This window comes from Saccopteryx bilineata, chromosome 2 (assembly GCF_036850765.1).
Source record: "Saccopteryx bilineata isolate mSacBil1 chromosome 2, mSacBil1_pri_phased_curated, whole genome shotgun sequence".
Lineage (NCBI taxonomy): Eukaryota > Metazoa > Chordata > Mammalia > Chiroptera > Emballonuridae > Saccopteryx > Saccopteryx bilineata.
The window spans coordinates 191,506,570-191,519,544 of NC_089491.1; the positions used below are offsets into that span (position 1 = coordinate 191,506,570).

Below are 12,975 nucleotides of genomic sequence, written 5' to 3' on the forward strand. Positions count from 1 at the left end.
AGGCGCCACAGTTTCTCCAAGTTGTTTCTCTCCCGGCTCACCTGTCTAAAGGAGACCTGTGCTAGTTCAAAAGATCCGGGCTGGCCAGGCAGGCCGAGGCTTCAAGCAAGCCAGTCCCCCTCCTCCCACTGGTTTGCAGCATCTCTGGGCTTGTAGCTAGGCTTTTACAAACTACTGTTGTGATATAAACTTTCCTAATTGTCAGGTCCCTTTCAAGTATAAGTTTTCTCTGACATTTCTGCAAAGATAAACTTTTAGCTACACTTCCAAGTGAAGGCCAGGAAGCCGTAAGTGAGAGAATAGCAAGCCAGTTAACTACAACCACACAGTGAGGGAGGAAATGTTCTGTGTTGAGCTTTGGTCAGATGTTGGGTGAAGGGAATTTGAGTTTTAAAGGGAGCTTTGGTTTTAAAAGTGCCATGAACCCAAACCTTACAATTTGCATTACACATCATCTTTATTAACCATTAAATGTGTTCTGTGAATTTTATGTTCATGTTCTTTGCCAATACATTGTCTGCACCTCCTTAACCACTCTGAAACAGTCTGGTCATCACCTGTCCTTACTGCCACCCTGAACCACCTGCATCATCTCAGCAAGACCGCCTGAACAGCTTCCTAGTTGGCATCTCTACCTTTCCCCTTCAGTCTATTCTCCACAACGTAGGGGCTTTCAAATGCCTTTTCTTCTTTGTGTGTCACCCCTTCCCCTTATTTTATTTTTTTTTATTTTTTTTTATTTATTTATTCATTTTTAGAGAGCAGAGAGGGAGAGAAAGGAGAGACAGAGAGAGAGAGAAGGGGGGAGGAGCTGGAAGCATCAACTCCCATATGTGCCTTGACCAGGCAAGCCCAGGGTTTCAAACCGGCGACCTCAGCATTTCCAGGTCGACGCTTTATCCCACTGCGCCACCATAGGTCAGGCTCTTTCCCCTTATTTTTCAGTGGTTTCCCATTGCTCTTGGGGTAAAGAACAATATTTTTAACATAGCCTTTAAGGTCCTGCCTATGTTTCTGATCCCTGGGCCATTCACCCTCATTTGCCACTCACCTCTTTCACGTCTCCCCATGGGATGTACTCCCTCCTCCTCAGAGCCCTTGTACACTGTGCCCTCTCTTGGAATGCATCAGACTCACGCTTCTTTGCAGCATTAATGCCCATTCACATATGGGTCTTACCTCTCACTCACTCCCAGATGCTGGCCTGACTTCCAGACTAAGCAGCATTCTGTACATGGTACATTTATGTTTTACATTTTATAATCACATATTTATTTCTCTGATTTTATAGGCTTCCTCCATTGGACTGCAAGCTCCATGAGGGCAGACACCTGTCTTTTTTTATTGTTGTTTGCCATTGGTATCATCAATGCCTGGCAGAGGCTGGGATGTATACTGCTCACAAAAATTAGGGGAGATTTCAAAATGAATATGAAGCGATAAAATATCCCCTAACTTTTGTGAGCAGTATAGTAAGTCCCATAAGCTCACCTGAATTTAGCCATTCAGTCAGCATTGATTGTGTGCTGTAGGTAGAATCATGTGTGGAGAGACTGGAAGAGGAGTATGGTATTTAAAGGCACATAGTTCTTGTCCTTAGGGATCATAAAATTTTATGAGGGAGGCAGGAAAAACATAAACACACAGAGAAGTCATTGTTCTCAACTTTAAAGAAGCACCTATGTGGGACCCAAGTATTTATTGAATACATTTTTGCTGGCAAAGTAGGGATGGAGCAAGAAAGAGTCTGTATGGGAAGGTAAGTTCTTACTTTGATCTGTTTTGGGTTCAGCTTGTTGCAGGACTAGCCTAGATATTTCTTTTAGAAACTAGAAATAGAACATTTTGATTTACTTTTTGAAAGAAGATTGCATGTTAAAGAGCCAGTCAAACTATGTAGGGGTAGCCATGATTTCTCTGTATGTTGTCATCAGATGTTTCATCTGTGTATTATAGAAATAAAAGGTATAGTGTATTTAAAACAAGGTGAGAATACTAAAAATGATGGTAAGCAATTCTGGTAGTTGCAGCAAAGTAATTTTTATTTATTATGGTTAAGTAGTAAGTGTTGGTTACTTTTTGTTGGGTCTGTGTTGGGCAAGAGTATGTGCTGTGTTTGATTTTCTAACAGACTGATGGAAAGGGGACTGTCTCTTTGCATATCAGGCTTGTTTCCTGAGCATTATCACTGTATTTAACCTGTTTTCCTTTCCCTTCTGTCTCGGCATGCTTGCTCTCTTTTCCTGCACTTCAGGAGCAAAAGCGTATAGATGGCACAACCCGTGAGGTGAAAAAGGTTAGAAAAGCCAGAAACAGGCGCCAGGAATGGAATATGATGGCGTATGACAAAGAGCTCAGACCCGACAACAGGTTGTCTCAGAGCGTGTACCATGGAGCGTCTTCCGAGGGATCCCTGTCCCCAGATACTAGGTGTGTTTGTGTGTGTGTGTCTGTGTGTAGTAGTAGTAGTAATAGTAGTGGTTGTAGTAATAGTAGTATTGAGGAGTGCTTGGTTTTTATTATTCCCTGGAAATGACTAGTATTTGGTGTTTATATGGCCACAGTATGTTTCAAATCTTTCCTTAAAAATTTTATCTGTCTTGTCAGTCTGTCTGTCTTTCTAGCTATCAATGTATTTGAAATTTCAAACAATACTTTAAAACAGTTTTATTTTATGTTGGGTTAAGTGGTATGATTTTCCATATCTCTGATTTTTATTTTAGTTTATTGTTCAGTTGGTCTATATAGATGTGTAGTGTTTTAACATGGATTCGGATTTGGGCTTAATGATTTCTGGTGAGTTACATTTTTATTTTAATCATTTAACTCTTTGTCTTACTCTTTAGATTAGAATGTAGAATTTCCTTTGCTACTTGGTATCAAAAAATGATTGGTAGGTAGTAATTGATGTGATTAAGGAATAACTTCATTATTTATTTTGATAACCTTTTGAAAAACTGATGAACAAAAGAAATTTATTTCTGCAGTTCACTAATCTTATGTGCTCTGATTTCAGGAGAAGAATTCTGTTTGTGTTTAAAATTATGTTAGCAATTAAGTAAAATTATTTCTTGCAAGTGTGAATGATGTAGTCGGTACGTCACATTTGTCACAAAAGGATTCATCTAACAAAAACTGACCAGTCGATTTTACTTATGGTTTAATTTCCTATTTCTGCTTTTGTAAAGTTGTTTTGCATTTGCATAATCTCTCAAAGTCTTCCATCATCATTTAAAACTTTGAATAGAGAATTCTTAGATGAGTGAAGGATCTTTCAGAAACAGCAACAACCTGAACCTGGCCTTCAATTTGTGTTCTTTTTAAATAAATTTTATCTTTATAACCTCAGTGTTTAGCACAGACTCTGTGTGCAGAAGCTGTTTAATATTTACTATTTATAGGGCCTGTAAATATTCCTACTTCAGAAGGGCTGTAAGTTATTCACTGGATATGAGGCAAGTTCTTAGGTAATTTTTCTGCATGAGTTGTTACCTGCTAAATATTAGAGAATTACTGGAGCTCTAGTCTCAAGTTTGACTCTTAGAGCTTATTTCTGTTGATGATAAGAATAGCGATACAGTTCTGCTTATAGTTCTTTGGGTGGAGAGGAGCCCTTAAACTTGATAGCTCCCAGGATGCCAGTTTTGTGTCTTGTATTCTTCCAGCTAATTTAGTTGTATTGTTTACTCGTGCAAAATATATACTCTATTTTATAATACTCCATATGTACTCTTTTATTTCAGTACATGCAGATGGATAATAATTGTCAATCCCTCCATTGAGTGGTTGATACTCTAATACAGTGCTTATCAAAGTGTGCGCCAGGACGCACTGGTGCGCCCTAGAAGATTTCCAGGTGCGCCCTATGATATTCCAGAGAAATATGTGCCTGTTGGGGACCAAAAAACCAACAGGGTTTTTGGAGTTTAGATTTTTGGGGGACAGAGGTGTGGGGAATTGGCTGTAAGCTGACAGTCTGCCCAACCCCCCACCTCACTTGCCTGATTAGGTTGCAAAAGGCTGTTAAGCTGTGGTGCTGGATTGTTTACACTACCCCCATGTTCCCCAGAAAGACTGGAGGCAAGCTTCTTCTATCCTTTGTTTGGTGTAAAGTTAAGATGAGCGATGCTCTGCCCATCTGGGGCTTTGCTCTGCTGCAACCTGAGCCATTCTAGCGCCTGAGGCAGAGACCATGGAGCTATCCTCAGTGCCTGGGACAACTTTGTTCCAATGGAGCCTTGGCTGCAGGAGGGGAAGAGAGAGAGAGAAAAGAGAGGGGGAAGGATGGAGAAGCAGATGGGCATTTCTCCTTTGTGCCCAGACCGGGAATCGAACCCAGGACTTCCACACACCGGGCCGACGCTCTACCACTGAGCCATCCGGCCAGAGCCAAGTTTTTTATATTTGGTAATTACAGAAAACATTGAAATATTATCCATAATCATGTTGTCCAGAGAAACTGCTATTTGCACTTGGTGTATTTTTTCTTTAGTCTTTTTTTCTATGCAGGTCTATGTTTTTCTTGTACAAAATTGAAATCATGCTCTATATTTTCTATCTTTTGACTTTTTTATATTTATATTTTAAGTGTTTAGAAATGTGGCTCTTAGTATATTCAGAACAACTGAAGGATATTTAAATATTAAGTTTCATGGTTGTTCATATAAGTAGTATATTTTAACCCAGGTCACATAAGCTAATCACAAAATTTTTCTCTCTTTATAGATTATCAGGAATTTTCTTTAATTCTGAGTGTAAATTTAGGATGAGACTTGATTAGATGCTTGCCCATGGCCCTCTTTCACCATTATGTGGGAGGTGTGAGACTTCCACTGTCCCTGTGCTGTTTCTCATCCTGTTCTGGGCCCACGTTATAGCTCTGACTCTGCCCGCCCTTCTGTCCACAGAACCCTGGGGGAGTCACTGGGTTCTCCCACCGAGTCTCCACTGCTTGTACTTCCTGTTTCCGTATCATCTCACTCCTACTGGTTCTCTAGATGCTACCGGACAGCTCCGCTCACCTGCGCATTGGCATAGTGTCTCTGTGGCTGAGTTCTACCTTCCTACATGGGGGTCTTTGTCACCCAGCAGTCACCCCACTCCTCACTTCTCTTCCAGCCCGCTGGATCCCCCTTTAGATGGGCCTTTACTCTGCAACTTCTCAGTCCTGTCTCCTGCACCTTTCCCCCATGCCCTGCCCTCTACACTCCCTGCTGTAATTCTCAAATTCAGACACTCCCTGCCTGTTCCTTCACTCACTCATCCATCTGGTCATCCCTCTTTATTCAGGTTCTTTTGCCTCCTGTCACAAAGCTCTTTATAAAGACTGCACTCTAAATTAATCCAGAATATTTACAACTTCTCACTTCTCATATAATGAGAAACACTCTATATTTTTATAGATAACTTTATTTCCCTTAGAAAGTTATACATATAACCTATGACAAAGTCACACACACAGAATTAAGCCCACATTACCGGTGACTCTAGAATTTTAGGTATTTACATTGTGAAAAAATGCCAACTCTAAATACAGGTCAGGTTATTTCCCCGTTAAAAATATTTTTAACTTACTTATAGCAGTTTGCATAAAAAGACATAATCATATGCACACTGTAATATAGAATTTATACTGCAATTAGGGAAGAAAAGAGTGAGTTAGTTATTATTATACTGCAATTAAAGAAGGGAAAAAAATGAAGCAGTCTCATGTCAGGTAGAGAGCTTTCCTATGCCATGCGATTCTGCAGCTAAGTTCAGTTGGTGTCTCTGCTCCTCTGCATCCCGTGTGTCTGCTGTCTCCAGAGAGAGAAACACAAGCTGAGTCCTACCCAGAATGAGCAAATGAATGTGCGAAAAGTCAGAACCAGAAGAGAAGAGTGGGAGAAGAGGGAAATGGGCATTGAGTTTTTGAGTGACAAGTGAACACTGAACCTGGCAGGGAGCACGACAGAGGACAGGACGTCCAGAGGCAGAGGCGGATTTAATGGTGGGCGCACCAGGCACGCACCTTGGGCCCTGACTTCCAAAGGTCCCTGCAAACCCCAACTTTACACTTTTTTCTAATGACTCCAAGTTTGGTTTCATATGTGCAATTTTAACATTAATAGTACATAGTATTTTTTATGTATTTAAAAATATGGTTAACACGTATTGTTATTTTTTCTTCCTCTCTCTTTTTTTTAAGGGGCCCAATATTTTCTTCTGTGCCTGGGGCCTCACCTGACTTTAATCGCCTCTGCCCAGAGGGTTTGCCATTTTACTCTTTGGGTTGCCAGTCTCAGGCTGCCCACGCTGCTTTGGTCATCCTAAGAGGATATGCAGCTCCTGTACTGACCGCATGTCCTGTAACTGGGCCAGGAGCGTGATTGTCCATCACTGATGCCATGGCACTGTACGGCTGCAGCATTCCACAAGTCCCTGTGCCCTCCTGAGGGCCTGGCTAGTGTCTGTCTGAGCTCTGTCAACTACTGCACGACCTCCCTTCCTTTCAGTGTTTCACCCGCAGGTGCATTCAAGGAAAACAGAACGGCTCTTCTGTGCTGCACCTGTTCTTTCTTTTGGCTAAATACATTTCTTCTGTGGAAGAAAACTGTTTCCCCATTCTGCGTTCTTGATTTCTTTTTCTGTTCTTACTGTTAGTATTCATCCAGTTCATCTGCCATTTCGTAATTTCTAACGATAGGTTATCAGTTTCATGACCACTGAAGTTCTCTGTCTTCGACGCCGTTTTTAAATTAAATGGACCTTCTCTTGTAGCCTTCTCTCTCACAAAAAGGTACACTGAAATATTGTGAAATGGGGCTCTGCTATTTCCTGCTTGCCAGTCTGTCCAACTTAGTCACTTCAAAGCTATGAGTCTGAATCCATATAACACTGGGCTTACTGCTAAGGTAAAAATGACATTGTTGCTTGGAAGCCTCATGGGGCTACACCTAGTTGACAAGTGAAGGAAATAAATATGTGATTTCTGTGCTTAGCAATGTTATTATTCAAATATATGCTTATGCCTGTTAGGGGAAGTCTTTTTAACTTAACTGGAATTTCTTCCACCCTTTCTTTGGACGTCAGGTCTCACGCTTCAGATGTCACAGACTACTCATACCCAGCCACTCCCAACCACTCCCTGCACCCACAGCCCATCACCCCTGCCTTTGCAGCGGGCGACGCGCAGCCACATGGGCCAGCCAGCCAGGCCCCCGAGCATGAGTACCGACCGCCCTCAGCCTCAGCAAGGCACATGGCCCTGAACAGACCTCAGCAGCCACCTCCACCACCCCCACCACAGGCGACAGAGGGCCCCCAGGCCTCGGCTCCAGCAGACTACGGGTACTTTGTATTCCTTGTGCTCTGATTGCTGCTCACTATTGGAATGGAATCATGCTGTGTGTGATATAAGTGTTTCAGTTGAATAGTTATATTTTAGAAGCCAGAATGCAGCCCAGAATAATTAAATAAAGATACTACTGGTTATGACAAATTCTGTTAAAAAAAATTCAGTGTCATACTACCTCCCTTTCTTTATTATGGATAAATCTTAGGTTTGTGTTTGTGGTCATGGGTACACTCCCTCTGTATACAAGTTCATGTATGTTTGAGTGGGTCATTAAGCTGAGGCCTTGATAAAGGATGGAACTCCAATTTTGTGAGCCTATCCCAAATCCTCCGTTTTCTTCACATATCTGGGTGAACCACAGAGAATCCGTACCGCCAGGGAGAGCACCACAGCACGGCTCCTGTGCATCACTTCCCACACGTGGCTGTGTGTCTCCTTTCTCCACCTCGTGGTACCCATTTCTCATTTCAGTCATGTGGGGAAAATTCAAACACCCCCTAGAAAAGACCCTCATGTTCAAGTGTTTAGTAATTTAATCCTGTATTTTGATGGGCTGTCTTAACTCTCTCGTTTTTTGCTTAGACCTAATCTTGAAAGAGTTACCCTCCAGAGTCAGTGCCCAAGAAAGTTGAATGTGTGTTTCCATTAACCATGTATTCTTTGGTCCAGAGAAGCATGTGTCACTTTCTAAGTGTATGTCCCTCAGCTTTCAGGGGCCTGCTCCCTGACCACACAGTCCTGGCTGTTTCCCATCATTGGTTCTTATTATGTCAGGACTCCTAGAGCCTGTCTGAGACTCTTAAGTGTCAGGCAGAAAGAGGGTCTGGGATCCAGTTGGTTTGGAAAACTTTTGACTAAATAAAATTCAGCAGATTTCTTGGTTGAAGGACTTCTCAAAGCTTTTGATACTCTAATGGGCATTGTAGACTTGGGGGATTTCCATGGATGTGGGATGTAAACTACAGAATTTTTCAAATCTGATTGGCCACAGAACCCTTGTAAGACAAGTTTAGTGAACCACCTGTTCTTTTTTTTTTTAATAAATAAATTTTATTGATTTTAATGGGGTGACATCAATAAATCAGGGTACATATATTCAAAGAAAACATGTCCAGGTTATCTTGTCATTCAATTATGTTGCATACCCATCACCCAAAGTCAGATTGCCCTCCATCAGAACCACCTGTTCTTGAGATGCCCAGTATGAAGGATGCATTTGTATTGCTGTTCTTACCTCTGCAGTCAACTCTTTTATTCTAGCATTTCACAGAAAATTAGTTTTTGCGTGGTTATCTTTTGAATGCATTTCAGTGCATGATTGTGAATTACATCGTAGTGAACAATGTAGATCTGTGAAAACAACTGACCCAAAGGGTGTAGATATTGCATCCAGCAGTATTTTTTTTCTATTTTTTTTTTCCATTTTTCTGAAGCTGGAAACGGGGAGAGACAGTCAGACAGACTCCCGCATGCGCCCGACCGGGATCCACCCGGCACGCCCACCAGGGGCGATGCTCTGCCCACCAGGGGGCGATGCTCTGCCCCTCCGGGGCGTCGCTCTGCCGCGACCAAAGCCACTCTAGCGCCTGGGGCAGAGGCCAAGGAGCCATCCCCAGCGCCCGGGCCATCTTTGCTCCAATGGAGCCTTGGCTGTGGGAGGGGAAGAGAGAGACAGAGAGGAAGGAGGAGGGGGGGTGGAGAAGCAAATGGGCGCTTCTCCTATGTGCCCTGGCTGGGAATCGAACCTGGGTCCCCTGCACGCCAGGCTGATGCTCTACCACTGAGCAAACCGGCCAGGGCCTCCAGCAGTATTTTAAGTCCCAATGACAGTCTGCATTATGTGTGGGGAAGCCTTTCTGTTAGCCGTGCCGGAGCCTCAGACATGACCCTTTGCTGCTGTTTTAGTGACTCTGTGTTTCCTCTCTCATTAGGATGCTCCCGGCCCAGATCGTTGAATATTACAGCCCCACAGGACCACCCCCTCCCCCCCCACCCCCCATGATCCCTTCAGCACAAACTGCTTTTGTCAGTCCTCTGCAGATTCCCATGCAGCCCTCCTTCCCAGCTTCAGCTGGGTCCTCTTTCCCAGCGCCGCCTCACCCGCCCTCCACGGGGCTGGTGGTCACGGCCCCGCCTCCCCCAGGCCCTCCGCCACCCCCACCAGGCCCTCCTGGTGCTGGCTCTTCTCTGTCATCCTCCCCTATGCACGGCCTGCCAGTGGCTGAGGCCAAGCGACAAGAAGCCGCACAGCCACCCATAAGTGATGCTCGCAGTGACCTTCTGGCTGCCATTCGAATGGGTAAGTGATCCCCAAGCATGCCATCTTCCATTCCCAGAGAGAGCCTGTCTCCAGCCAGCGACAGCCTCGTCTTTAGGGACATTTCCGACACTACATTGTTTTTTAGAATGTGGTTAAAGGAGCTTTATTTGATATTTTAAAAAATAGTAGATCTTTTTACCATTGCAAAGTAAATGTATAATGATAAAGAACTGAACATTCAGGAAAGTTTTATTTGACTAGAAATAAATAATATAAATGATTATTAATTGACTCTTTTCTCTACATTTTACTCTACTAATAAAATTATGAGAGAAAATGAGCTCATATTAAAGTTTTTAAATATCTGAGCTGTGTCCTAGAGTTTTCATATATTTAACCTAATGAGCTTAGCCAATAGTTTTTAACATTTATGTAGCAGCAAAACTCTTTTGTCAAATGAAAGTCCTATATTGAACCCCCAGAACACGAAATGTGGAAGTCAGGCATCTGGGGTCAGGTCAGCATGGGGAGCCTGGGCTCTCCCCACTATGGCCTCCCCTCAGAACCCTCATTAAACATCTGCTTCTCCTCGTTTGTTCTTTACCTCAGGTCAGAGCCCAGGGTTGAGGGCCATTGCCAGGAATTAGAAATATGCTGAAAGCTGCTCAGACACTGTGGGGCCACACGGCCTCTGGGTCACAGTGTAGTTATTTCAGTTTGGCAGTGACTGAGGAGCCTGGCTGTAGCAGCAGTGACATCCTTCACAGGACAGCTGGGCACGGCTGCCTCTGCTCTTTGCTTGAGCACCATGAGTCAGTCCTGAGTGTGGCTCACACACCTGCAGATCCCAGGTTTCTCATCTGTCTTGAATGTCATTGGCACATTTTGATTTTATCAAGAAAAAAAAGTCTCAGAATTATTTAATTGATAATGAATTGATTCATTGATAATGAATTTGGGGCCATAATAGAACATGTTTCAATTTTAAACAGCTGTGTGAGCCCTGACCAGTATGAGTGGTACATGTAAATATCTAGCTATGAGGATCTGATCATGAGAAAGCCTCTGATGAGCCTATATTATAGACACTGTACAAAACCATGAGGGTCATAAAACACCAAGACTGAGGAACTTCCCCAATTAAGGAGTGTTAATGAAACACAACTAATGTTAACAACGGGTGATCTGTATTGGATCCCAAACCTGGTGGAGACTGTTTTTCATTTGCTGTATTAGGTCTATTGGCAAAATTTAAATAATGTTTAGACTGGATAGTGGTATTGTATCTGTGCTAATAGTCTGAATTTGATAACTGTTTTGGTTTTGGTTTTTTTTAGGAATTATGCATTAACTATTTTAGAGGCAAAGGGCAAAATAGCAAATTATGTGCTACTTATTCTCAAATATCCAGAAGAAAGTGCTGCCTATATGTGTTTGTTTTTTGTTTTTTGTTTTTTTACTTTTCCCATTTATTTGAGAGAGAAAGAAGCATCAATTCATTGTTCCCCTTAGTTGTTCCATTTAGTTGTGTACTCATTGGTTGCTTCTTGTACGTACCCTGACGAGGGATCAAACCCACAACCTCAGTGTGCTGGGATGACGCTTTATCCACTGAGCCACCAATCAGGGCATATATGTATTATTTACAATGATAGAGAAAGATTGCTAAAACAAATGTGATCAAATGTTACCATTTGAGGAATCTGGATGTAGGCCATATGGAAGCATTTTAATACTAGTCTTACAGCTACTCTATAAATGTGAAACTATTTAAAAAGAAAAAGTTAAAGAATTTATACATTAAATCATCACATAATCCACTTTGTTGCTTACTAAATAAGAGAGTAGAGGGTTGTATTTTATATCCATTTTCAGCAATAATTGTTGAAACAAAATTTTCTGTTACCTCTGCAGGTTAGCCAAGAGCTGTCCAAGCCTGTCCAGGAGAATGTCCTTTAATAATAGAAATGTTTCATGTTTACATGGTCCAACATAGTAACCACTAGCCACTATCAGGTTACCTTGAAACAGTCATATATGGCTAGTGGCTACCACGTTAGACCATGCAACTCTAGAATATTTTTTTATGGTGTTCATGTGCCCTGAAATTACAACTTTTTTATGTTTCAACACATTGCTTCACTATAAAAAAATGTTATGACTTGGAGTACACATTCTTTTTTTTTTTGTTATGAAACTTCTATTTCCAAAACTTTTCTCCCTTCAAATTTCCAAAACTATTTATCCTTAGTGTATGTATATAACAAAGTCAAGTAGATTTTCTAGTTTGTTTTTCTTTAATTTGGAGCAAGCAAAAGAATTTACTTCCAAACCATGTATTGTGTTTCTAGGAATTCAGCTGAAAAAAGTTCAAGAGCAGCGTGAACTAGAGGCCAAGCGTGAACCTGTGGGGAATGACGTGGCCACCATCCTGTCCAGACGCATAGCGGTGGAGTACAGCGATTCCGACGATGACTCAGAGTTTGATGAAAATGACTGGTCTGACTGAGGCAGTGTGCAGGGACAGCATGGTAACAAGACTGGTGGCCAGCCAGGAGACCATGTGTTGAAGTGTATTGAAAATTTTAAGTGGTCTCAACACCCAAATAGTGGTATTATAATCCTGTAGCTTAGCAACTTTTGTATTAATAATGTGATATTGCTTTTGCACATCCAAAAATTCTGGGTTCTTTCAGTACTTACTGCGTAATACTTAAGTGCCACTAAACACAGCAGATCATGCAGCACACAAGAAAATATGCTGTAATTATTGCATTGTCCTGAAAACAGCATTTTGCTTCCTTTTTCTTGGCCATGATAATGTTCGGTGCAGTTTGGTTTTACTCATACCTTCTGATCCTGCAGACTTGCCATGTGTTTGTGAAGCTGCTTGGGTTTAGGCCTGGGCAGGATTAATGACTGCGTCATTGTGACGTCTTCCAGTCAGTGATACTGTTTCAACTGTGTGTGTGTGTGTGTGTGTGTGTTTCAGAAGTTGGTTCTAGAGAGAAAGTTTTAGCAAAGTCAGGAGAATCCAATGCTTCTGCTCTCGTTTTCTTAGCGTGATAAACTCTGTGAATTTGAATGTTCTTTTGAATAAAATTTCATTGCCTTTGCACGTTCTTATAAAATGTGAAATTGGAAGGGCCCTTTACAGGCACAATTCCTGATGGGCATTCATTTTAGTCGATGCTGTTGATAATTTTTTAAGAGGCAAGCTGTTCAGTAGTAATAAAAATGAAGGGCAGGGTCCTTTTTCCTTCAGGGGCCATTAGGGATGACACTCAGAACAGCCCGGCAGAACAGACCTAGCGGTCTGGAAGCTGCAGGCCGAGCTGGGCAGATCCTGCTGAGTGTCGGCTCCGGACGCGAGGGGACT

General features: G+C 42.3%; 1 protein-coding gene across 8 annotated transcripts in view; it reads left to right on the forward strand.

Annotated features, from left to right (window-relative positions):
- The window catches only part of WASF3 (WASP family member 3), a 168,190-nt gene extending 155,505 nt beyond the window's left edge, over nt 1-12,685 (forward strand). For all 8 annotated transcript variants that reach the window (XM_066258978.1, XM_066258983.1, XM_066258976.1 and 5 more), the window contains 4 exons: nt 2,255-2,430; nt 7,072-7,329; nt 9,268-9,635; nt 11,948-12,685. In XM_066258978.1, the coding sequence (XP_066115075.1) occupies nt 2,255-2,430; nt 7,072-7,329; nt 9,268-9,635; nt 11,948-12,105 (960 nt within the window). In that variant the 3' untranslated portion in view covers nt 12,106-12,685. The remainder of the gene's footprint in view (nt 1-2,254; nt 2,431-7,071; nt 7,330-9,267; nt 9,636-11,947) is intronic.
- Nucleotides 12,686-12,975: the final 290 nt, after the last annotated feature.